At 31.4% G+C, this 27,079-nt stretch overlaps 2 protein-coding genes across 2 annotated transcripts; one reads left to right on the forward strand and one right to left on the reverse strand.

Moving 5' to 3' along the window:
• Window positions 1-85: 85 nt before the first annotated feature.
• On the reverse strand, window positions 86-1,331 carry LOC129321481 (cytochrome b-c1 complex subunit 8-like). Its single transcript, XM_054967250.1, has 2 exons — window positions 1,086-1,331; window positions 86-378 (listed from the first exon to the last, which is right to left on the reverse strand). Exons 1-2 carry the CDS (start codon window positions 1,253-1,255, stop codon window positions 330-332), a joined length of 219 nt encoding a protein of 72 aa, XP_054823225.1. The 5' UTR covers window positions 1,256-1,331; the 3' UTR covers window positions 86-329.
• LOC129322409 (thaumatin-like protein) lies at window positions 1,326-26,316 on the forward strand. Its single transcript, XM_054968738.1, has 5 exons — window positions 1,326-1,400; window positions 7,206-7,287; window positions 7,859-8,366; window positions 24,595-24,661; window positions 26,200-26,316. Exons 1-5 carry the CDS (start codon window positions 1,326-1,328, stop codon window positions 26,314-26,316), a joined length of 849 nt encoding a protein of 282 aa, XP_054824713.1.
• Window positions 26,317-27,079: the final 763 nt, after the last annotated feature.

Raw genomic sequence — 27,079 nt, forward strand, 5'->3', positions numbered from 1 at the left:
TTTTTATATAAAAAATAGTGTTAAACAAACAGACCCGAGAGAGATAAAAATATATAACTTCGACAAAAATCACGTAAATTTAAAAATTGCTGAACACAAGTGACAAGATTTCAAATCAGCCTTTTTTTCCCTTTTCCTTCTTCAGGAAGGACAAAGGAAAGCTCAGTTACCCAAACAGAAACTTGGCAACACTAACATAAAAGCAAACTTTGGATTTTGTAATTACATCATAGACTGAGTTGACATACACATTCTACTAACATACAACACTTGAGCATACTGATAACTCTCTATTACATGTATCACCTAATTAAGTTACGACAACTTCTTCAATAACGGTGGGCTAGCTTCTCCTTCTCCTTGTATTGTTTCACATACCTGCATCCATTTGAAACAAGTACCTTACATTAGCATTTTAATTCCTCCAACGCGAAATTTCACGAAACAATTCGAACGTTCTCAGTCTAGACCGCTTCTTTTGGACCCAGTCTATTAATTGCTCATTCACTTTTACCATGTTGATAGTGATTATATGTATATGGATCTAATTAATTAGAACACACTAAGTCCTGGGTTTAGACCTCCAATCACAATAGCTTTTAAAGTTCTCTTCAACATGAAGAATGCGCAGAGACAATCTACGAGACATTCCTAGACTCTAGTTCACCGTAAGTTTGTATAAACTACAACAATAAATAATTTTCCATATACAGAGACCCATGATTCCACTCAAAGCAAATCCCAAATCTGGGTTCTAAATTGCAATTAATCAAACAGTTAATTTGCTACATTGATCCTCAACCCCACAAAACACACCAAATGAAGTTGTAAATTCTTCATAGGCAGTATGCATGATATATACTAAGTTAACCAGTAAAGTCTGAGTTTCGACCAGCCACATACAAACTACAGAGTAGAAATAGAAATCCTTCAAACCAACTCTTATAATTGATGACCAAAAAGCACACATATATGATTCGAAGTCTTGCAGTGGTTGAAACACTTGGTATACGATTCATGCTTGGAGATTTTTAATCTTCTTGTCTTGGATGAAAGAAAAAAGAATAAAAGAAATTAAGAATTACGCGTAGGTGCCGACAAGGGGAGAGAGGAAGAGCAAGGCGTTGAGCCAATTTTCGGAGACTTTCTGGTTAATCTTTCCGGGCAAGTCCTTCCACAGTCCACTCATCACCTTCTGCTGAAACGGCGACAGGGCGTAGACGACTGCCTTCATCCTCACCGGCTGCTTCCCCATTGTCTTTCGCCTGACGGACGATCTGAAAATGCAACGGAGCAATACTCATCATGTCTAGTTCTGCTCTCACATGGGTCACTCTAGAAACTCCTACACTATTCCGTCGCCCATTTCACTGACAAGTGTCTTCTCCTCAGGCGTCCATGTCAGCTTTATATCCCTTGTGTCGCTTCTTCCTCTCATAGGATTGGAATTCTTGTTTCATTTTTTTTTAAATAAGGAAAAGTTTAGAACATGTTGTAAAACTGGTCGTAGAGGTATTAGTATTGCTGAGCGACGAGATTTTCATATCAATGGCTAAATTTTTATCAATTAGATAAATTGATTTCTTTTTATTCTTCTAATTCTCTTGTAATGTTCACATCCTCAATTTTTTATTTCTTTTCTTTTAATTATAAACTTGTATAATCGTGTAATTTTGGTTTTTTTTATAAAATCATAAAAAATGTAGAATTGCATTGATTCGTGACTGGCTGACTGCAAAGTGAGAATGTATATTTTTTGGGAAAATGACAAATAAAAATTTTATAAGAATATTCATATCAAATTAGAATTTTTTTAACATTAATATTCTTAAATTTTAGTACTCTTTTTACTATATTTCAATGCTGAAGTTCTTAATTTGGTATTGATATTTTTATAAGGTTTTTATTTATCATTCTTCCTATTTTTTTTTTTTTTAATCTAGAGGCTTCAACCTCGATACCACACATGTTAACCGGTTGGAAAGTAATTTCATTAGGAAATGGGTAATTGAGTCAATTTCTTAAATTCATTTGATTACACGAAGGACCAAAAGACCAGACTAATGGACTGAAATTGCAATTTTATTATTTAAATATTTCTAAATACTACTATTTGTTCTAAAATTAATTTTTACTTCCTGTTTTGGTTGGAAGGAAAAGGAGGGGAGAGGAGAAAAAATTTAAATTAATTTGATTTAAAATAAAAAATGCAACATGAGGTTAAAGTTTTTTACTAAAAATAAATTGTAAGATCATTAATAAAAAAATTTAACTTATTTATTTTTTTTGTTTACTAAAATCAAACTCATTAAATCTCTCATGCCCTTCCCTTTTTTACAATGTTCCCCATGGACTGTAGAATATAGTTTATAATCACTTTTAGTACTTTTGGTATTTAAGATTACTTTGATTCTGTATTGGGTTTTGGAAGAGGTTTTGCAACAGTTAAAAGGGTTTTCTCTGCTAGATATGAATGTAATCAATAATTATAAACAAATTCATGTGAAAGATAAATTGTTGAATGATTTGTGGTTACTTAGAGAAATAAACTTTTGATAGTATTGAAAATGAAAAAAAATTATTCAACACTATCAAAATATAAAAACTTATGAGTTCCACGAGATCATGCAAGGCATTTTGAACTCAATCCCATTAGAGAATGATACACTTTTGATTTTGGGCTTGGAAGATATGAGAAATCATATACAAGTCATTTTCAGGCTGGCCGATTTGCATTGCTAGTGTTATATATGCGTTAATGATATATTTTTCTCATTCAATGTTTTCGTTGTTATTTTCTTCTCCTTGTCTTTGTATTTGTCATGTTGACATTTTGGTATTAATTGTTCTTGTTTTCAATTTGGAAACTTTTATTTACGATGGTCTTTTTTATTTACACTATCAAGTCTTATTATTCTTAGAATCATGAATGAAATTATTTGCAACTTGATGATGCGAAAGAAACCCTATGCATCTTAAGGAGGACTGTTATTTTAACTCGGCTAAATACATGATTCAATATAGGCACAATCGACTCTAATACTAGATTAGAATGAGTATGATAAAAACGACATTAAGCATTGCTATATGGTCTTGCTAGTAAAACTTGCTTAAAGTGGGTAGTGAGATTGGCCACTTGGGTCGATGTTAGAGTTCTCTAAGTAATGTGCTTGCGTGTAGATATATAGGTACTCCATGTCCAACTGTCAATTTCTTTGATCTCTCTTCAACAGCTTTGATGCTTGTTCTTTAGCTTATTACTTTTATTTGTGAATGGAGCTACTTTATAATTATGTGATTTGTTCCACATCTTATTTGATTGACATATTTTATACTGAGATGTGAAGTTGATGATGAGCATTCTTTTTCAAATATGACTCACAGTTGTGTCCTCACTTCCTTATTTTAATCTTTTTTTTTTAAGTCCTCTCTTCCAACTCCTTTGATCTTATGTTTTTGTGAATTTGCAAGTTATGAATTTTAAGTCACAATTGTTTTTCTCTCCACCATTTTCTTTTTCTTTTTGTTCTCTTAAAGTCAAATATTTTTTTTTTCTGTTAAGCTCTTTTCAAGTTATAATTACCCTAAATTGTTATAACTTTTTAATATTTGAATTTTGCGTATAAGGTTAGCAAATCAAGTTTATAACATTGGATGTTTGGTTCTTTATCTCATTTTTAGAATTTTGTTTACTTGTTGCATAGTTTTTTATGGGCATTTTTTTATAAATAATTCCTGGTCTTTCCTCTGTTTTTTCCCCTTTCTTGTTTTATTTGTTGCCTTCTTTATTACTTGCTTCCTCTACTATAGTTTTTTGTTCATTTTTTTGGCCCTTGGTTTTTTGTTCAAATATATATATATATATATATATATTTGCACTGATTATTATGTTGAAGTTCTAGTTTATATATCTTAATTATATTCTTTTCAAGTTCACCATGTTAAATTGGATTTCTAATTTATGGTGTTAACTTTTCTTATGCTTTGGATTAAATAGAATGAATAAGGGGTATTTAAAATGTTGTTGCCAAGGATATGGAGCATTTTATGTAATGAAGAGTCGTTATGGGCGTACGATATTAAAGGGAAGTTGATAGATTCATTCATAGATGAATATACATGGAATTGGAAATGCCTTGTTATGTTCATTTATTTGGCTATATATTTTTATATGTAAGTAGTTTTCATGTTAAAATACTATGTTAATTTTATGGTGCTAATGTCAAAATGAAATGTGCCAATTTGTTGCAGAGAACAAAAGTTGTATATATTTTAAAGCTCATTTCAATTTGTTTTTCTTCTTAATTTAAATATTTTATATTTAAATTATTGTATATTTGAACCATTCAAATCAATTAATCTGTTAGGTTTTATTCAAAAAACATGTTATTTTTAGCATAAATTAAAAAATTAAATACATATAATAAGTTTTTTCTTTGAGTTTTTTTAATAATCTTTTCCTGTGAGGTTTTATATTTTGGTAGTGTCGAATAATTTTTGTATTTAGATACCATCAAAAAATTATTTCTCTATATAAGTAAACAAACAATTATTTAACGATTTATCTCTCATGCAACTTTGCTTATAATTTTTGATGATATCCATAAAACAAAAAGCCTTTTTAACTGTTGCAGTTATCACTTGTAATATCAAAGCTAATTTTAAAAGCAAATACATCAATGAATATACAATGCGTGAAAATTGTACGAAGATGCTATTTAGGATTTATTTTTTTAACTAAAGTGAAGTTGGAAGAAATGAAAAAACTAAAGGAAAAAAATTCAATTTTAATGAGAAAAATAAATAATAAAAAATAAAATAATGAGTATAAAATGCTACATGAGCCAAGAAAATTAAGTATAAAAAATAAAAAAAAACTGAATGGCATAAAAAGTAATACTTCCTCCGTTTAAAAATATAAAGTATTTTTTAAGGAATTAAATGTTAAAAAGTATAAAATATTTTTAGTTTTTCGAGGTATAATTATTACCTTTTCTTTTTCAAAAGTGACCCTTATTAATAATAACTTTATATTAATTGTAGAGTGTTTAATGGGGATAAATATAAAAAGATAGAGTTAATTTAAAAGTAAATAACTATTTTATTGGGGGTGAAATCTAATTAAAAATATCTTATATTTTTAAATAAATGGAGTATTATTTATTACTAGGGGCAATTAATACCTATGAGATGGGGGTACATAATACACACATTATATATATTTATTAAAGAATTTGAAAAATATTTGTGGAGGCTGTTGCTTTCTCTATACTAATGATTTAAAAATTTGACCAAATCAGATGGTTAGACCAATTAAATTTGGATCCATTAATAGCTTGATTTAGACTAAAAAATTATTTTTATAATTGAGCCGAATTAGAGTTGAGCCACTATTAAGTTAAAAATAGGAGTTGAACCAAAAATTGAAGAGGTTTTCAAAAAATCAAACAATTTTATACATAAAATTAGAAAAAGCTTAATTTTTTTAAAAAATTAAAAATTATATCCCACTAAAAGCTAACTTTATTTTTAGACAACTATATGCATAAAATATGATTTGAGACTTTTTTTAATAAAAGTGTTGATAATTATAAGTGTAAATATTAATACTTTTGAGTCTTCTCATTTCTAATTTAACTAAGATTTATCTATATTTGATAAGTTATAAAATTATAATTTATATTTATAATATTCTTAATTTATAATCATGTTATATCATTTTATTAACATAATATAATTTTTTATCTTATATTTATTTCATATATATATATATATATTTAATATTATTTTTTATTTAATTATTATATTATAGGGAGGTCGAAGTGCAAAAATTGAGAACCATTAGCTCTTTCGTTGTAACATCCTATCCTCTTTCAAAACATTTGTTCTTAACAAACTCGTAGGTTCGTACTTGCCTCGACATTCTGCTTTCTCTCACACATGTCATTTCTGAATACAAAAACCACAAAAAATGTTACTTCTTGTTTAAAAAAAATGACAATACAAACTCTCTAAAATATATAAATAATAATTTAATTTTTTTAAATGTCATAATTTTATCAAATTATCTTTGTTAAAAATAAAAAAGTTTATAAATTTTATCTAAATAATTATAATTTTTTTATATTTATAACAATGCAACCATAAATCATAACTTTACATTTTAAATTTTTTATTTACTGTTGCATTATTATAAATATAAAAAAAATTATAATTATATAAACAAAATTTGTCAATTATTTTATTTTTAACAAAAATAATTTAATAATTTATATAAATTTATTAATGACAGAGAAGTTTTAGAGATTTCAGTGAAATTATAACATTTTGAAGGATCAAATTATTATTTATATAATTTAGAGGAATTTCATTGTATTTTCCCCTATTTTCTAACCATGGTTTTGGACGAATTGAGAGAGTTGGATTTTATACATTTTCTCTTCCTTTACTAGGCTTAAAACGATATCATTTTGAGTTTAAAAATTAAACATATTTAAATAAAAGGAAAAAAATAGTACATTTTCAATCGAGAAATTTGTTGGGCCACTAGAATAGTTAAATTAAAATTAAAAATAAAATAAAATAGAGATGTTAGGATAACTTTTTTAATCAAAATATCTTTAATATCCACCCAAATATGGAATATCATACTCCCATCAAAACTTTTTAGTTTTTCATTTTTTTTCCATCATAGTTTTTTGGGAGAATGACATTTAAGGCCCTTTTAACAAAATTTATTACAATAAAAGTTTATAAGTTTTGCATTAGATTTTGTCTTATAAAAACATGCATATGATCTTAAAAGCTGAACCTTAACTTATATTTTTGTAAAAGTTTTCTTAAAAATTCAGTTTTTAATAACCACATATTTTTTTTTAAAAAGAAAATATCACATACAAATTAAAACTTATATATGTATACTTATTGCCATAAATTTCCTTCTTTTTTTTTTTGTAGAAACGTGAATATTATTCAACTCAAAATAATTGTACAGATAGAAGGGTTACATCGAGACAAAATAAAAGGATAACAAAGCTCGAAAAGACACAATGAGCTACGTTACAGCTGGGACTAAATCCTTATTGCCATAAATTTCTTTGATAGATCTTAAATGTCATTCTACCATAGCATTTTAAGTTAGCCTTAGCGTTTTGGAGCCTCTATCAGTTTTCGTTCTCCGCCTCTTCCAAGTTTCTCATTCTTAGCCGTCTCAGCCACCTCCTCCGTGCGGCTTCGTCTTATGGTCTAGTGTGGAGAGAAGATTGAGACCGAAATCTTTGTTCCCAGGTTTGTGCGTGCATTGAGCATTTATATTCATTGTCAATATACCTTCTTTCCTTTTTCTTCTTTCGTTTCGGGCTCTTCTCTTCCACCTTCGAGTGCTCAATCCTTCTCTGCCTCTCTCTCAGTTCTGACCCATGCTTCAAACTCAGATCCTCCTTGAATCTCTCCTTCGGTGATCTCCCTCTCTTTCGTGCTCCATGGTTTGCGTGGGCGATGAATTAACCAGAGGAGAAGCACGTCCCTCTTAATCATATTTTTATATTATCCTTATGATGCTTTTCATCTTTTGATTTTTTTTTTAATTTTGATTCCTAAAGAAAGATTATGGAGGATAAAGAAAAGAAGGAAGGGTTCAGCCCAAACATGGCGGCACAGCCCAGAGACGCCGGCGAAGACTCTTCCCTTTTATGTCTAATTCCATGCTTTGCCATTATCATCTTGGGATCCGGCTGCCTCTTTATCTCGTCCAATGCTGGAACTCTCCCTCTCTCTCTCTCTCTCTCTGTGTTTCTATGTTTCTTTCACCTTCACTCTCCCCTCAATCTCTGTCTTCTTGTTTTTTGAGTGGTTTCAGAGAAATCAGTTACACTTCATAACAAATGCTCGCACTCCGTTTGGCCGGGAATACAACCCAGTGCCGGAAAACTCCTTTTGGCTCGCGGAGGCTTCAAGCTCCCGCCCAACATGTCCCACGCTCTAAAGCTTCCCCCTCTCTGGTCCGGCCGCTTCTGGGGCCGTCACGGCTGCGCCTTCAAAGCCTCCGGCCGCGGTCCCTGCAAAACCGGGGACTGCGGCGGCTCCCTCTTTTGCAATGGCACCGGTGGCACCCCTCCGGCCACCTTCGTGGAGTTCTTTCTAGGCAAGCATCACGACTCTTACGCCATCAGCCTTGTCGACGGCTACAACCTGCCTGTCTCCATCACCCCGTACGGGGGATCTGGGACATGCGGCGACGTCAGGTGCGTGATGAGCGACCTCAATCTGATTTGTCCGGCAGCCTTGCAGGTGAGGTCTCACGACAAGAGAGCGCTGGTGGCCTGCAAGATCGCCTGCTCTGTTGATAGGGACGCGGAAGCAGAATCGTGCTAGTTCAGGGACAGAACCCTAAAAAAAACAAAAATACAAGAATAAGAGACTAAATTTATGACAGAAATAAAGAAAGATATGAAGTAAACAATAGGATAATGATCAAGGAGAAGATCCTCTAGAGCACCTGCCTCTAGGAACCTCAACCTTCGAAGACACCATAAGAGTTGATCACGCTCTTGATCACGTCTGTTTCTCACACGGGATACCACCACAAAGCACTAAGGCTCACAAGAGTTATAAACTCTAAAATGAATAATTTCATTCAACTTCTGTCTTCTTTACAATAGGGAGCATGCCTAATTTATATAGGCTCATAGAAAAATATTTCCTAAAATTAAAACCCTAATTTCCTAATACTAAAAGGAGAAATAATATAAAATAATGATAAAATATTCAGCTACATAATTTAGGAGATGTGATCCTAAAATTATGAGATTACAAAATTTAGAAATTAATATTATAATTAATTCTAACCTTTGACTAGACTCAAAATAGAAAATCAAATCAAAGGATCATTAAAATAGGAAATAATTTAGGAGACAATCAAGGGATCATAAAGGATTTAAAATCACGCCACCCTTGACTTCTTTACTAGGGTTTCATGCCTCCTTGCTTGCAAGAGGCTCAACTTGTAGTCTTCCTTACATTGGGCTAAGGTCTGCATCTCTTGGGCTTGACTCTTCATGAGTTTGGATCTTAAATACATTATACACATATAGATGCTCTCCTTTGGGCTTGAGAGGAGTGCCCCAATGCTCTCCAAGCTCTTGAACTTCTTGCACAAGACTGAACAAGGCTTGCTTCATGGCTTTGGTTCGGGCTCTTGTCATTGGACCTCCAATATGTTGTAATGGGTCTTTAGGTACGTTGGATTGGAAGTATTGGGCTCCTTCTATGTCACCATGCTCATGATTACCATCCTCAGGCTTCGTTGCCATTAATGCTATGTCACCCGTGCCATGGGGTCTATCATTCCCTCCCAGTTGGAAAGGATTCGTCCTCGAATCTGCAGAATCATATAAAGATAAATTAGAAACATTAAATGTGGCATTAACATTGCCATAAGAGCTAGGCAAATTAATCTTGTAAGCATTATCATTAATTCTTTCCAAAACTTGAAAAGGTCCATCTCCTTGAGCTTGAAGTTTGGACTTCCTTTGATTAGGAAATCTCTCTTTCCTTAAATGTAACCAAACCCAATCTCCATGCTCAAAGATCACATGTCTCCTGCCTTTATTAGCTTGCTTGGCATATTGCTCATTCTTTCACTCTATGTTTGCTTTAACCTTAGCATGTAAGTCCTGCATAAACTTAGCTTTTTTCTTGCCATCAGTGTTAGCATGCTCAAAGAAAGGCAAAGGTAAAATATCAATAGGAGATAATGGATTGAAACCATAAACAATTTCAAATGGAGAATAAGAAGTAGAAGAATAAACAGTCCTGTTGTAAGCAAATTCAATATGAGGTAAACAATTCACCCAATTCTTCAAATTCTTCTGAATTATTGCTCTTAATAGTGTAGTCATAGTTCTGTTAACTATCTCAGTTTGACCATCAGTTTGTGGATGAGCAGTAGTAGAAAAAAGTAACTTAGTCCTTAATTTATGCCATAGGGTACGCCAGAAATGACTAAGAAACTTCACATCTCTGTCACTCACAATAGTCTTAGGTAAACCATGCAAACGAACAATCTCTTTAAAGAATAAGTCAGCAATGTTAACAGCATCATTAGTCTTAACACAAGTAATAAAGTGTGCCATCTTAGAGAACTTATCAACAACAACAAATATGGAATCTTTGCTTGCAGAAGATTTAGGCAATCCAATTACAAAATCCATAGAGATATGTTCCTAAGGGTGAGAGGGGACGGGTAAAGGAGAGTAAAGTCCATGAGGTTGGATCTTAGATTTTGCTTGTCTACATTTAATGCATTTATCACAAACAGATATGACATCTTTCCGCATGTGAGGCCAAAAGAAATGATCAGACAAAATAGCCAAAGTTTTATCTACACCAAAGTGTCCCATCAAACCACCACTATGTGCTTCCTTAGTAAGCAACTCACGCATAGAACAAATAGGAATGCATAATTTATTTTTCTTAAAAAGAAATCCATCAAATTTAAAGAAATCACCAGATCCATGATTTTCACAAGATTTCCAAATATTTTCAAAATCAGGATCAGTTTTATAAAGATCTTTTAGAATCTCAAAACTAAGTAATTGAGCATGCAAATAGGAAAGTAATGTATACCTTCGAGATAAGGCATCAACAACGATATTTTCTTTACCTTGCTTATGCTTAATCATATAAGGAAAGGTTTCAATAAATTCCATCCAGCGAGCATGTCTCTTGTTTAACTTACCTTGAGACTTGAGAAACTTTAAACTTTCATGATCAGAATGAATGATGAATTCCTTGGGCCACAAATAATGTTGCCATGTTTTTAAGGCCCTCTTTAGAGCATAAAGCTCTTTGTCATAGGTGGAATAATTCAAAGCTGCGCCGTGAAGCTTTTCATTGAAGTAAGCTATGGGCTTAGAATCCTGCATTAAAACAGCACCTATATCAATACCAGAAGCATCACATTGAATTTCAAATGCTTTAGAAAAATTATGTAAAACAAGTAAAGGGGCATTAGTCAATTTATCCTTTAGGGTTTGGAAGGCCCTTTCTTGTGTTTTACCCCATTTAAAGGTCGCATTCTTCTTAACAAGTTCATTAAGAGGGGCAGCAATGCTAGAGAAATCCCTAACAAATCTCCTATAGAAGCTTGCTAAGCCATGGAAGCTTCTCACTTCACTTGCATTCTTAGGGGTTGGCCATTCACGAATAGCCTTAACTTTCTCCTCATCTACATGAATTTCCTGTGATCCAACAACAAATTCCAAAAAGATAACAGAGTCCATGCAAAAGAAATACTTTTGAAAATTAGCATATAACTTATATCCCCTCAAGATGTCAAACACATTTTTAAGATGATTCATATGATCAGTCAAAGATTTGCTATAAATCAAAATATCATCAAAGTAAACCACAACAAACTTGCCTATAAACTTTCTAAAAACATGATTCATTAATGCCATAAAAGTGCTAGGAGCATTAGTCAAACCAAAAGGCATAACTAACCATTCGTATAATCCAAATTTAGTTTTAAAGGCAGTTTTCCATTTATCACCCTCTTTCATACGAATTTGATGATAACCACTTCTAAGATCAATTTTAAAAAGATAGAAGCACCATGCAATTCATCAAGCATATCATCAAGTCTAGGGATAGGGTAACGATACTTTACAGTGATTTTTTTGATTGCTCTACAATCAACACACATCCTCCAAGATCTGTCTTTTTTTAGCACCAAGATAACAGGGACAGCACAAGGGCTAAGGCTCTCACGCACAAAGCCTTTCATCATCAATTCCTCTATTTGGCGCTGGATCTCCTTAGCCTCTTCAGGGTTAGCCCTATAAGCAGGCTTGTTTGGAATAGCAGCTCCAGGCAAGAAATCTATCCTATACTCAATTCCTCTTAAGGGAGGAAGTCCATCAAGAATTTCATTAGGGAATAGATCTCTATAATCCTGCAACAAAGAGACAACACTAGAAGGCAAAGTGGGGTCAAAAGTGTTAGTAGAAAAATAAATATTCTTGAGAATTACAATAAGGGCTTGCTTACTCATCAAAGCCTCTTGAATCTTACTTTTCCCACACAATAATATTTTTTTTCACTATTTTCCTTCACTCCCACCATTCTATTTTTTTCTTTTCTCACCTTCTCACCACTCTTTTTCCTCTCTTTTGATTGATTTTCAAGTAAAGTAATACTCTCTTTCTTTTCTCTCTCACTCATGCCACAATAAGGAGATCTCTCCTTTGCTTGTAATCTTGAGTAATCTTTAGTTGATCTTCATAGGTTTGGATGGGCCTGAGAGGATTTAATACAACAGTCTTGCCTTTAAAAGGCACCTTGTAACAATTTCTAAAACCATCATGAGTAGCCTTACTATCAAACTGTCAAGGCCTACCTAATAACAAGTGTCTAGCAAGCATAGGGGCTACGTCACATAATACATCACAAGTATAAACTCCAACAGAGAAAGTAATCAACACTTGCTTAGAAACCCTAATTTCAGTAGAATCATTCAACCATTGCAATTTGTAGGGCTTAGGGTGTGGAATTAAAGGTAAAGATAATTTATCTACAAGTAAAGTGCTAGCGACGTTAGTGCAACTACCACCATCAATTACCATGCTACACACTTTCTCTTTGATGAAGCATCTAGTGTGAAAAATATGCTCGCATTGCTCATGTTCATCATCCTCCTTTGGTTGAATATTGAGAGCTCTTCTTGCCACCAAGATAGAGTCAACTACACCATTGCATTTAAGCTCATCATTTGATTCATGGGAGGTAGAATCATCATCAACATTATCAGCATCATCTTTATCACTTTCATGCACACTATCATAGCCACCATCATCTCTCAAGATCATAACCCTTTTATTGCTACAATCTCTCGCCATGTGGCCTACACCATGACATTTGAAACACTTAATAGGAGAAGTGTTAGATGAATAAGAAGAAGGTTTAGGGTTAGAAGTTTTACCCTCATACTTGGTCTTTATTTCTTCCTTAGCTTGGGATGTATCTTTAGCTTTGGAATCCTTCCATTTGGAAGTTGTCTTGGAGTCTTTCCAAGAGGACTTAGAACGTTTGTTCTTATTTCTCTGCTCCAACTTTATAGCCTTGTGTATGAGCTCTTCCTTGTCCACAAAAGTGTACAAGTCAAGTTTATCTCTCAACTCTGGCCTCAAGCCATCCATAATTCTTGACATTGCTTCACGTTCATTTTCTTGAATGTTTGCACGAAACTTCAAGATATTCAACTCGTACACATACTCCTCCACTGTCATAGATCCTTGAGAAAACATTTTCAATTTTCTATTCAGCTCTGTATAGTAGTAGCTGGGGACATAAGCCTTTCTCAAGTACCTTTTAAGCTTCTCCCACGTTTTAATGGGCTTTTTTTCAAGTTGGCTTCTTTTGTACTGTAAATCTTGCCACCAATAAACAGCATAGTCAGTGAAATTCAAAGAAGCAGTTTTTACCTTCCTTGACTAAGACAAATCAAGAGTCATGAAGATTTGGTCCATCTTCATTTCCCAATCAAGGTATTTTTCTGGATTGTTGCTACTCTTGAATGAAGGATACTTTACTTTTTGGTCCGGTAAGTCAACACCATGCTTTGAGGATTTCTTTCCCTTAGGAGAAGGGGGTTCTTCATACTCCTCATTATCACTGGGGTTCTTATGCTTCTTTCCTTTAGAAGAGGAAGTCTCCGGCTCATCTTTATCCTCTTTATGAAACCTATGATCAAGTTCCAAGTGAAACTGCTACAACTGTGTTTTGATAAGTTTTAAAACAGAGTTCATATCAATACTAGGGGATTCATTCTTGTTACTTATGTTTACAGAAACACTAGAAACCATATAAGATAAAAATAGGTCCTCACACACACAAACTCACGTGTTTACTCTCAAGATAAAGTCACTCGTGTTTCACAAAAAGTAATGGCTTTTTTTTTAATGATGAAAAACACACTTGCCTTTTACCACTCACTAACTTGTGGATAGAATCGAATGGTGAAACCCACAAATCAAGAAACTAAGGAACAATCAAGTAAATATCTTCTAAATTAAGAAAACTAGAAAACAAGCACAAGGTGAAAAGAGGATTTTTTTTTTGCAATTTTGAAACAAATAGGAAAGCAAAATTTTCAAATAAAATTAAGCTTGTTAAAGGAAAAACCACACGTGACAACAAAAATAAGAAAGAAAGAAATAAAAGTCAAAGAGTCAAGTACTCAAAGACAAAAATAAAAAAACTAAATAAAATAAAAGAGTAGCACAAATAGCAAATAAGAGAGTAGATAATTTGAAAAGTGCTACCAAAAATTAAAAATAAGAAAGTGATCAACGTATAAGACTTTCTTATCACCCAAGTTGACTTTTCTTTTTAGGCAACCTCTTGGTGACTTGGAGTTCAAGAATAGCCTTTTTTTACAGTCATAACTCACAGCAATATATTTTTTTTGTAAATTTTTTTTTGAATTTTTGGATTTTTTTTTCTCTGTTTTTTTTTCTCAACACACTAACGCTTTTTTTTTTGCCTTTTTTTTGCACGAATTTCTAGGTATTTTTTTCTCTTTTTTTGAGAAGGCTAATAAAATGAAAACTCACATAAGATAAAAAATCACAAAGATGAAGAAGAGAAAACCAAAAGATAGAAGTAGATGGGGTAGATATGAGATGATCACAAAAAGAAATAACTCAAGATGAAAAAGAAGAAGGAAGGACAAGAATTTAAACCAAAACTAGCAATCAAAGCTCTGATGCCAATCTGATAGGGACGCGGAAGCAGAATCGTGCTAGTTTAGGGACAGAACCCTAAAAAAAAAAAACACAAGAACAAAAAGAAAGGGACAAAATTTATGATGGAAATAAAGAAAGGTATGAAGTAAACAATAGGATAATGATCAAGGAGAAGATCCTCTAGAGCACCTGCCTCTAGGAACCTCAACCTTCGAAGACACCACAAGAGTTGATCACGCTCTTGATCACGTCTGTTTCTCACACGGGATACCACCACAAAGCACTAAGGCTCACAAGAGTTATAAACTCTAAAATGAATAATTTCATTCAACTTCTGTCTTCTTTACAATAGGGAGCATGCCTAATTTATATAGGCTCATAGAAAAATATTTCCTAAAATTAAAACCCTAATTTCCTAATACTAAAAGGAGAAATAATATAAAATAATGATAAAATATTCAGCCACATAATTTAGGAGATGTGATCCTAAAATTATGGGATTACAAAATTTAGAAATTAATATTATAATTAATTCTAACCTTTGACTAGACTCAAAATAGAAAATCAAATCAAAGGACCATTAAAATAGGAAATAATTTAGGAGACAATCAAGGGATCATAAAGGATTTAAAATCACGCCACCCTTGACTTCTTTACTAGGGTTTCATGCCTTTGCTTGCAAGAGGCTCAACTTGTAGTCTTCCTTGCATTGGGCTAAGGTCTGCATCTCTTGGGCTTGACTCTTCATGAGTTTGGATCTTAAATACATTATACACGTATAGATGCTCTCCTTTGGGCTTGAGAGGAGTGCCCCAATGCTCTCCAAGCTCTTGAACTTCTTGCACAAGACTGAACAAGGCTTGCTTCATGGCTTTGGTCCGGGCTCTTGTCATTGGACCTCCAATATGTTGTAATGGGTCTTTAGGTACGTTGGATTGGAAGTATTAGGCTCCTTCTATGTCACCATGCTCATGATTACCATCCTCAGGCTTCGTTGCCATTAATGCTATGTCACCCGTGCCATGGGGTCCATCATCTGCCTTCATGCCGACGGCGGATTGCATGATGTTCAAGATGTCGTGCCCTCGGGCTCGCTTTTCAGCATACGATGACCCCACCAGCATGGCTAGATGCACTGCTGATACTAACTATGTCATCACTTTCTGCCCTAGCGGCGGCCATTGATATGTTTCTGAGCTTCTGGTTGTGACTAGCGCCACTTGACTGTAATTTAATTTGGCTTAGTGTGCTGTGTGGTAGTAATAGAGATTATAATTTTATGGTCTGTGAAAATTGCAGTGTGTGATAGATGATGTTATGAAGATATGCTATATATATATATATATATATATATTGCTGATGCTATCGAGTTTCTTTGAAATCAGCCATGATCTCGAGCTGCTAAAGCAGTTCAGCGAGGATCAGCAAAGATGAAGATTCAGTGAAAACACAGGTTTAACAACAGTGATGTTTTGTATCTTGGAAAACAATTTTATGTATATTTCGTGGGCAGTGCTTTTGATTTTTTCATTAATATATGTCTGGTCTTCTTGGTTTGGTTCTGTAGCGGATGAATATTAATAACTTGATTACTGTGAATATCATTACAATATCATATGAAATAAATATGAGATATGAAATGGGAAGAAATAGAAATTAGTTATAAGTGGGTCGATTAAAATTACAAATTAGAGGAAAGCAGTTGAAATTCCTGGACCATGTGCCCCAAATATGAGTGGTTTTAGTGTAAACATCAGTGGATATGTATGTAGTTACGTCATAATTAATCCTTCTGAAAAAAACACTTCAGAACCAAGGAAGAGAAATTGTTTACATATCAATTTAATTTATATACTTATGATTATATATACACAAGTAATCTTTTTGGTTGTAGTTTTGTGTGTGTATGTGTCAAAAGAAAGTTCCATGTTGTCTAAGTGAGAGAAGGCTCAAGTGTATAAATAATGAGAAGTGATTTCAAGTGCCTTTGTGGCACATGGTCCAGTAATTAACCGGATATTGACCAGAAAATTTGAAGAAATTTGATTTTATTATATAGTAATAAGAAATTTGATTTCAACTCCCCACATTACTTTGCAATGCAAAATTTGATTTTATTATTATATGAAACCTCAAGAACTTGTATATAATTGATCAGACCCACGAATTTCTGTTACAATATAATTAATTTACAAATATTAATAATTAATTACTCGATATTGTTTAAAAGAGAGGGAGTTGATTATTTATGCTCGAGACATAAGAGAAATGAGAAAAATGTAGAGACTATCTGAAAAATCATATCCGCCAATGTGACATGGACAAATCCTACCTACCATTCCTTTACTTAGCTTTTTCTTTTTTTAAAAAATTACTTATAGATAACATTCTATCTGTGGCAATCTTATTTGAAACACGATCAGACATTAAATGTAGGCATATCTTTTAGTAAAAATTCAAACATTAATTTATTATGTTGTAAAAAACTAGCTGTTTTTTTTTAATCCAACATTCGTTAGTTTATTTACTTACCTTACTTTTGGAAGGTTATTGAAAAAGAAATTAAAAACCATGATTTTTTTTATTACCTGGAAAAATCATGAAATTAAATGAAAATAAGAAAGAAAGAAACAGGTCGTGTTGCTTTGCTTATAAGGGAAAACAAATAAAAAAAGAAAGAAAGAAAGAAACAGTGGTGTTGAAATTTGAAGTGAAGGAAGGTATAGGTAATGAATATGAACATTTAAGGAGAGACATGGTTGAAATTGGGAAGAGGATAGTGATGGTGACAAAATCCTAAAAGAGAAAAATAACACTCATATGGATGACACTGCCCTGCCCTGCACAATCAATGAATCTTTATTACACATGCAAGGAAAATAACACTAGATTTTTTTTCTTTTCTTTTTTTTTTTTATGGAATTGAAAATGCATCTCATTGTGTCTTGGTCAATGACACCGACCCTATCTCCATTTACACCATTACCCCACCACTCCTCCTCATCCTTGTCCAAATGTTTAGGACGTGTTTCACCTGACTTGAAAATAATTTTAAAAAATATTTTTTAATCTTATTTATAAGTCACTTTTAAATATGTTTTATTAGAATCAAAATTTTTTATTAAATCTTATTAATTTTGTCTTATAATTTAATAATTTTTCACATATAGTCTCTAATAAGCAGGAGCCATGTTGGCTTGAGGAGGTGTATCTTTAGGAAAAAAATACAAATAAGGTACATAAAATTTACAACTTCACACCCCATACACTTAATATCTTGCACTCTTTAAATTAAATAAAAAATATTTAGGCTCAAAAAATTATTAAATATATAATATTTTAATTGTTTAAATAAGATATGAAGAGCATATTTATAATAAAAGATCATATCAATTTTTAAAATAAAAAATGATGATAAAGCTATTTATGTAAACATGAAGAATGCTGGTGGGTTCGGCAAACTCAGAGGAATACCAGTCGTAGCCAAATTCTACAAAAAAGAAGAGAAGGCATAGAAAGAAAAGGAGCCATTTTTGAAGACAGTACTTGGAAGTGCAATGACATTGATATTGTTGGGGGTGTGTGGACGAGGAATTGTGTTTTGCACTTGTTGCCACGTGATTTTGGGTTTACTGACTGTAATAAACTTTTTTGGGCCTCATTGAGAATGATTTAACTGAAATTAAAAAAAATAGTAACATATAATTTACTAACTATTTAAAAGGATAAATAGAATGATTAATTATGAAAGGCATACAAATGCAATAATAATAAAAGAGGAAAAAAAAATGAAGATTGCATAAAAGCAAAATTGAATAGGAGAAAAGAGAGGCAGTGGCATTTAAATTGTCGGTATTGAGGAGTGACGAATAAGCAGAAAAGATAAGAAGGTCGCTTTCACAAATCCAAAGGCATGTCTCACATCGAGCTAAAGTTACCACATAAAACTGGCACTTTTAAAAAAATTACAAATTAAAAATTTTAAATTTAAATAATGTAAAATACATTTAGATAGTTAATATATAAAAATTATAAATATTTTAATATTAAATTATATTCTTTAAATTAAATTTAGATAAAAATGATGTATAATTTTTACTATAATAAATATAATATAAAAATATGAAATAGTATTTAAAATTTAAATGATTCAAATTTTATCAACATTAAAACTAATGAACACCATCGATGGACCCACACACATCATGAAATAAAACGGCATTGTGCTTATCAGTATAATGCTCATCATCCTCAAGAGCATCTTGAGCTCATTAGGGGTGATGAGTTCTAGATAATTCAAATTTAAAATTTATATTTATATTTATATATTATTTTTATTAAAATAAAATTTTTATAAAGTTTTAATAAATTTTTTCATTATTGTTCTGGATAATATAGATTTTACACAGTTAAATTTAATATTAAATTTTTTAATAATTTTTTATAAATTCATATATAAAATATATTTTTAATTGTTCAGATTTAATATTAAATTTTTTTATAAATTTTATTTGAAAAAATAAAATATTTAAATAAAGATAATCTTTAAATTGATACTCTCAAAAAAATATTTTTTAAAATAAAGTTGTAAGGTAAAAACTTTAAATATGAATTGTCTATAGTAAATTTGCACTATCAATTTATAAAAATTATAAAAACTTTAATATTAAATTTAAATTATTTAAATTAAATTTGGATTGTCATGTGACAGGCACAAAGTTAAGTTTGATTCTAGATACTCTCTTTTATTAAAAAATATAAATATTTTTTTAATGGTTAAAAATGTAAGGCATTTTTATTTTTGTAAGATATAATAATTGCCTTTTTTAAAATTTTTTCTTTTAAATAAATTACTTTATATTTATTTTAAGGTCAAACACCATATTAATAAAAATAAAAATAGAAAGATATAATTAGCTTAAAAACAAGTAATTAATTTATTAATGGGTGAAATTTATTTAAAAGTACTTTACGTTTTTTAATGGAGGGAGTACTTCTCAACTTTACACTTGTCATTTATATATTAGTTGTTATAAGCTATACATGGTGAAACACCTTACACAGTTTATTATCAAGAAAATATACGATTCTGTACAAAACTTATGGTTTTGTCTACACCCTTTATGCTATTTCGTTTTCTTCCCCAACATCTCTTGCCAAAAGAGGTTCTGAGGCACTGTTAGCAAATGAATAACCATCTTCGTCTTAGGTGTTTCCAGTTTCAACAATTAATACCACAGTCTCTCCAACTTCTCTTGTCATAATTAAGACATGTCTGATTCCAACGTCCATGGAGCAGATTGATCTGAACGAGGTAGTGAGAGTGACATGAGCTTTTTGAAGATGGGTTTCGTTCTTATTCCATGAATGCAAAATTTCACCACGTACGCGGACTTGAGAATTCAATTTTGTCTATCATCAAGTTGCTTTTTTGTTTTTGAATGTGTATCAGAGGGGGAAAAATTAGTCAATCTTTTGTTATCCGCATTTTTAATTTCTCTCAAACCTAGAAAACGAATAGAGTTGGATGATCTGAATGACTGAATAATCAAAAAAATTTATTATTAACTTCTGCTTTGCACGCCCAACCCCTCTCACAAATTTTTTTTATCATATTTATAAATCACTTTTAATACATTTTACCAAAATAAAAAAAATATTAAAACTTATTAACTCTGTTTAAAAATTTAATAAGTTCTTAACTTTATCCTTATTAAATATATATATTTTAACAATATATTTTCTCTATCCGATGTTCAATAGAGGGTAACGAGAAATTTTGTAATGAAAATTTATTGATGTAACTTATAAATAGGATAAAAAAATTTCTCCCTATCTTATAAATAGAATAAAAGGAAATAAAGTAGAATATTATTGGAGACAAAGCCATGAAGAGGATGAGTGAGAAAGAAAGGAATATTGGAGGGAAAGGAGGTAATGGTGTAGGTGAGGAAGATAGTGGCAGTGGTAAGGATAGTGGCAACAAATAGGAAGGGCGAGAGGAAGGGATAATTTTCTCAAGGAAAACCCCACTGGGTAAGAAGGATGTTGTGGTGGAGAAAGGAGGTTTGAATCCCAATTTACGTAAGCATTGAAAAAATAAAATTATAAAATATATTTAATAAATTATGTTATTATATATAATTTTATTTAAAAATATCTTATAATTTAAGAGGGAAGAAATATACTTTTGGAGAGAGAGACAAAACTTGAGAATTAAAGATGCAAGAAAATGAAGACAAAGGAGTGCATGTTGCTTGTTAAGTGTTTATGCCCAAAAATGATAAACAAGTGAATAAATGTGCCCTAAAAAGTCAAAATAGCCATTAAAGATTTCCGGAAACAAAAGGCCCGTGACCACTACATTAAAAGATATACAAAGTTGGATATAATTACTCAAGTTATTGCGGGTGTGGTAATTGGCATTTAAGGAGGTAGGCCATAGGCGTTTTCCTAAAAAGGAATGATTTGGTTGGGAAGAGCCAGGCGTACCAGCAAAGGAATCTTTCCTTGTTCAGACTAGTGCCAGCGAGAAAGACAAGACAATGGCACTGTTAGTGGACTCATTAAGAGATAATCAAGAAAATTGGATAAAGAAATTTATGAAATATCTTGACAATCGTCCTGTTTAACTTGTGTGTATTCTTGAAGGTCAACATATTTGTTCGAATAATAAATTTATTAAAGTCAACATTTTTTAACTTTTTAGAATCTCCCATACCCATTTTGCTTGAGTTTTTTTTTTTAAATTATTCTCCTATAAAAATTATCAAAAGAATTGGGAAACTCATTATAAAAAATTGGACTACTACTTTTTAATCATATGTCTATGGAAGCTAATAAATATGTTGAGAATGATAATGTAGATTTTAAATTTTTTTTATATTCCACCTCTAGGGTATAGAAATCTTTTGTACTTTAACAAGACATGAATTGTTTTTCCCTTACATGATTTATCCATGGTCTTGTATTTAAAAAAAGACTTTTTTTTTTGGATGAAAATGTGAAAACTATATTAAACAAAGCTATACAGCAAAATGCAAAGAGAGTTACTGATCATCTCATCGACAAAAAAATATGTTAAAATGTTTTATGTATATATCTATGTTGCTATAGGCTTGAAGAATCAATACTTGGTTGTTAACTAGGAGAAATAAAGCTCCAGGAACATGCACAGAGTGACCATTACCAACGCTCAAGCATGACACATGGCCTACTCCGTTCGGAAATGCTGAAGCTTGGCACTGAAACACCGCGCATGAGGGGCCAATAGTCTGGACTGCATAATTTTAAACCAATTCTCCTGTCATGGCCGTCGTGGGTTCTTATAGATTTCAAGTGGTTATCAAACGTAGGTCATCATGATCACTCACTGGGCTAACTAGACCTTAACAAGTGCTATATTCTGGCTTCAGAGTGTCCTCCGTCTAGATCGATATACGACGTCTTTTTGGTAGAATATATACGACTCAATCTCATCGGTGCTGCATACTCACGTCAAATTTTCTTCGTCACTTTTGTTCCATCAATACAGTGCACATAACACAAACACGCAGGGAGTTTTATCTGAGCGCCGAAAAAAGACAACAAAAAATCATCGGGCTTCTTAACCCCATGTGTGCTAAAGTAGGAAAATGGTTGGATCTGTTTGTTGGTGACAATGAACAAAGGCATACTGAACGGTAATGATAATGATAGTGCATTTTTTTTTTTTGAAAAAGTAGGGAAAATGATGATCGCCTCACGCGTTTTACTATCAATTTCTCGCATTTAATCAGTAGCCAGGGCATTGTTAATTTGTTATATTTCCGGGCATTGATGCCAACCAGTGCTAAATTCAAATGACGCATGACATGCCAATCGCAGAACTAATCATTCCAAACCCAAACAAAAACTAAGATATATAAGAGAAGTCAAATTAAGTTCAGGTGGTTGTTTAATGATTCCGAGTCAGGAAGCCTCCCTGAATCCTGAATTGCTGTATGGCCTCCAATAGCTATCAAAATATCATTTATTATCATAATTTGATGGCTGTTGAATGTCTCATCTCATGTAGTACTTTCTAGCTGCACTAAATGTACATGAACTCTGTGTTTTACATCAGGTGTGAGAGAGAGGAAAAGAATACAAAATAGTATTTCTCTGATCTTATTTAGAATGCACTTTTAATATATTTTATTATAATTAAAGAAAATTTTAAAAGTCATTAACTCTATTAAAAATTTTATAATTTCTCAACTTTACTCTTCTTAAATATATATACTTTAATAATGTTTTTTTTCTCTTCAATATCAATAACGGTTAAGTGAAAAAATTTATAATAAAAATTTAATAAAATAACTTATAAATAAGATAAAAGAATTTTTTTTATTTTATAAATAAGATTAGAGAAATACATGAACTATTTGTTTTGCAAGTGAGAGAGACAGGAAAAGGGATACCAAAGATAGACTAACTTGTTTTGTTTCTTCTACGGAGATTCAAAGCAAAAAAGTTATTAAGTTTGTGATAAATGAAAGTTTGTTTTTTTTGGGGGGGGGGGGGGGGGGAGTTGCCTTCCCTCTGTTGAGGGAAGTGTCCTTCACCTTTTGGCTAGAGTAGAAGTAAATTTAGAGCGTCTAAATTTAATTTGAATAATTTAAATTTAATATTTTTATTTTTTTATTTTTAACTTATATTTCTAAAATAAAAAAGTATATAAAAATTTTAATAAATTATAATAAAGAAAATTAAACAGTCCTGTTGTAATTTTACTTTGTTTTAGTTTATTATCCAGTTTGGGGGGGGGGACTTTTTCAATGTATAAAGTCTTTTTTGTTGTTTTTAACTCAGTATAAACTTTAGTTTTGATTTGGAAAACTTGTTCTCAAATAATTTGAGCAGGACATATGTAGAACCAAATCTTTTGGAGCCAAAAATGCAAAAACTACATTATAGTGGGGGCCTAAAATAATTTTAACATTTTTATGAACAAAACATAAAGTAAATTTAACAGAATTTTGAGTAAATAGCCATGCAACTTGGCCCCCTAAATCCACATGTGTCTCTAAATTTGAGACGATAACATTCCATGATAATTAATAGAACATGTTTTGAAATGCTAGTAAGTTCAATTTTTCAAACTAAATCCTACATTGCTAAATCTTCTCCTTTCTTCACATTCCCTGCATCGCAATTTCTCTTTCCGCTCCTCCTTTCACTCTACCATAGCTTGCTTTGACTGTTTCTGTCTCCTTGATTCCTAAGAATCTCGTCACATTATAACAGAATAAGCTAAATATGACGCCTTATATTTGACGGTTATAAATGTAAAATAACAAATTAAAAAGGCGCTAAATACTTGACGATTGTTTTAAAACAACCGTCAAATATTTAATATATATTTGACAGTTATATTGATGTAATTGTCAAATATATTTGCATCTCAAATTTAGTTTTTTTATAAATATATTTGATGCTTGTTTGCTAATAACTATCAAGTAAATTTTAGTGTACTTGACGGTTATTTATAAACAAGCATCAAATATATGATTTAAATGAAAAAATAAAAAAAATTAATTACTTGATGCTTGTTTATTAATAACTGTCAAGTATGTCTATATTTTATTTGACGGTTCTTTAATAACAAGTGTCAAATAAGGAATACTTGACGGTTATTACAAAATAATCATCAAGTATTTTCTTTTAAATTTACGCTCCAAAATCTTTCATTTTTATATTTATGCAACTCGAACATTTTTGAAAACACCTCTAGAGTGCTCGAAAATCATTTTCCATCACTGAAACTGCCTAAAAACACAAATTTAGATTCGATTCTTCTTGGGTTTTGCTCGTGGGTTTCATTTTTCAGGGTTCATGCATTGTTTGTTCATCCAAATCATTTCGAGCATTTTGGGTTCGTTCTTCGTCCTCCATATGTAAGTTTAATTTCTCCTTCATCTGTTTAATTCATTTTTGGGTTTAGTATTTATGATAAATTTGACTTAAAATTTTCCTACTTGCTTTTCAACAGTGCAAAACGTGAGTTGTCTTCTCTCCTCCTTCCCCTACTCTTCTTCTTCATCCTCGTGCTCTACCTCTCTTAGGTAAGTTGGCCTATCCTTCTTTCTTGTAGTATTGTTATAAATTGATTGTAATTAAGAAGTTGATTGAAATTAGCGATTGGAATATGAATTTTTTATTTATTAGAACTATGATGTGTGATTGAATGTATATAGGCTTTGGTTTTTGATTCTTTGTTAGTTATGAAATTAAATTTAAGATTATATAAAAATTAATTTACTGTTGGGTATTATATGAATTTGTTAAAAATTTACTTCCCTTGTTATAGTGATGTTGATAATTTTATTGTTTGATAATTTGATTAAATATGATTGAGTTATATTAAATTTTTAGAATAAAATTTTTGTATTAATTGTTGCTGTGGATAATTTGATTGGATATAAGTATTATATGAGAACTTGCGAATGATAAAATTTTTGAATAAAGAGAGGATTCAAAACTTGAAAAACTCTCCTTTTTAAGCTATTATGCTGTCGAATTTTTTAGGACAAACTTTTTATTTAAATTATTGTTGGGTAACCTGATTGAGTATAATCAAGTTATATGAGAACTTGAATGATGAAAATTTTTGTTTGAGTTAATTAATTGTGTTCTTTTTATTTAAGTTGATTAATGTTTGAATTAATTGTGTGAATTTTGTTTAAGTAAATTAATTTTGATTTAATTGTCTTCCTTTACAGATAAATGGCTTCTGATAGTGAGTCTGTTGATGCCCCTCCATCAATTCTAGCTACAAATTAGATTGAGGTTTCGAGTACACAGAAAAAGCTAGAGCATGAGTATAATAACATTCAGCGGGGCCTAACAATAATGGAAGAGGTGACAAAGGCAAGAGCTACAAGAAAAAAATTGATGTGCAATGGAACAAGAAAGGACAAGCAATTAAATCTTTAAAATTTATAAGTTATATTGAGATGGTGGCAAAGAGAACTTTTTAATAAGTAAGTTGAATTTTTATCAATTGTCAATTTAATATCCATATATATTGAATTTTTAACATTTATTTTTTTGTTCCTTCTCAGAGCTGTGGTCTTATATCGTAATGTGACCAACAAGACCTTGTCCCCCAGTTTAAAGGCATTGGACTCTTGTAAGACATGGGTCACAGTTAAAGTAAACCTAATGGGTTGAGTTTTTAATCAATGAACCACAACCTTTTAACTATTATTTTATTGATATGTGATTTTTTTTTTCACAGAGTCCACTCTAGTCAGATCAAAGTAATGGCTATAGCTATTGCTTGATAAGATTCTTAAAGGACATTATCACCCATGCCCCTACCACATTACCTAACAAGGTATATATTAGATTTAATGACATTTAAATTATAAATTTTAATCAACTTTTGTTAGATAGCTATTGACTTGAATTTGTTGTAACTCTTTGCATGCAGTATTTCGAGGATACCTATTGTGTTCGGTATGCAGTTGCACATATAGAGGAAACCCTTGAAGAGGTAGCTCAAGTCGTGTTTAACATGTGGATAGCAGCAGTAGTTAGACTCAATTAGTTTTGGTATACACATCTATTTTTTTTGGCCAATTTTATGTCTGAGGCCAATTAGTTTTGAATATTTAATCATAAAGTAGGTAAAGTTATAGATTTTTTATGGCATTGGGTTTAGGGTATAGGTAGATATAGGAAATAAAGATATTTGGATTGTAATTTCAATATAAATAATGATTCAATTATTTTTGATTGTTGGCTGACTGGTATATATATTTGATTGCTTTGTATTTGTAGGGGGTTACTTAAAAAGCAGCCCCCACCTTTTAAAAAAATACATCATAAATATTTGACAGCTGTTTAGAAAGAAACATCAAGTATAAGTTTACTTAATGGTTATTTCGAAATAACCGTTAAGTATGTATGCTTATTTGACAGTTATTATAAAATAATTGTCAAGTATTTGGCAATATGTAACACAAAATTTGTCAAAACATATTTGATGATTTTTTTTATTATAATCATCAAATAAGTATACATACTTGACCGTTAAAATAACTGTTAAGTATATTCTTACAGTACACCTGTGCTGTTAATGTTTAAGTGATTATTTGACTGTTATCTTAAAATAACCATCAAGTAATCTTTAAAATATTTGACAGTTTTTAACCATCAAATAAATATATAGCGCCCCATTACTTGACGGTTAAAAACTGTTAAATAATTTCTAAAATAATTGTCAAGTAAGGGGCTACTTTATAGTAGTGTCACCCAAAGGACCCTTCTAGACATCACCCTCATTGATTGTTGGACCGAATGGAGTAATT

The sequence above is a fragment of the Prosopis cineraria genome, unplaced genomic scaffold (genome assembly GCF_029017545.1).
Source record: "Prosopis cineraria cultivar Desert tree isolate PC_DT_omini unplaced genomic scaffold, ASM2901754v1 PC10, whole genome shotgun sequence".
Lineage (NCBI taxonomy): Eukaryota > Viridiplantae > Streptophyta > Magnoliopsida > Fabales > Fabaceae > Prosopis > Prosopis cineraria.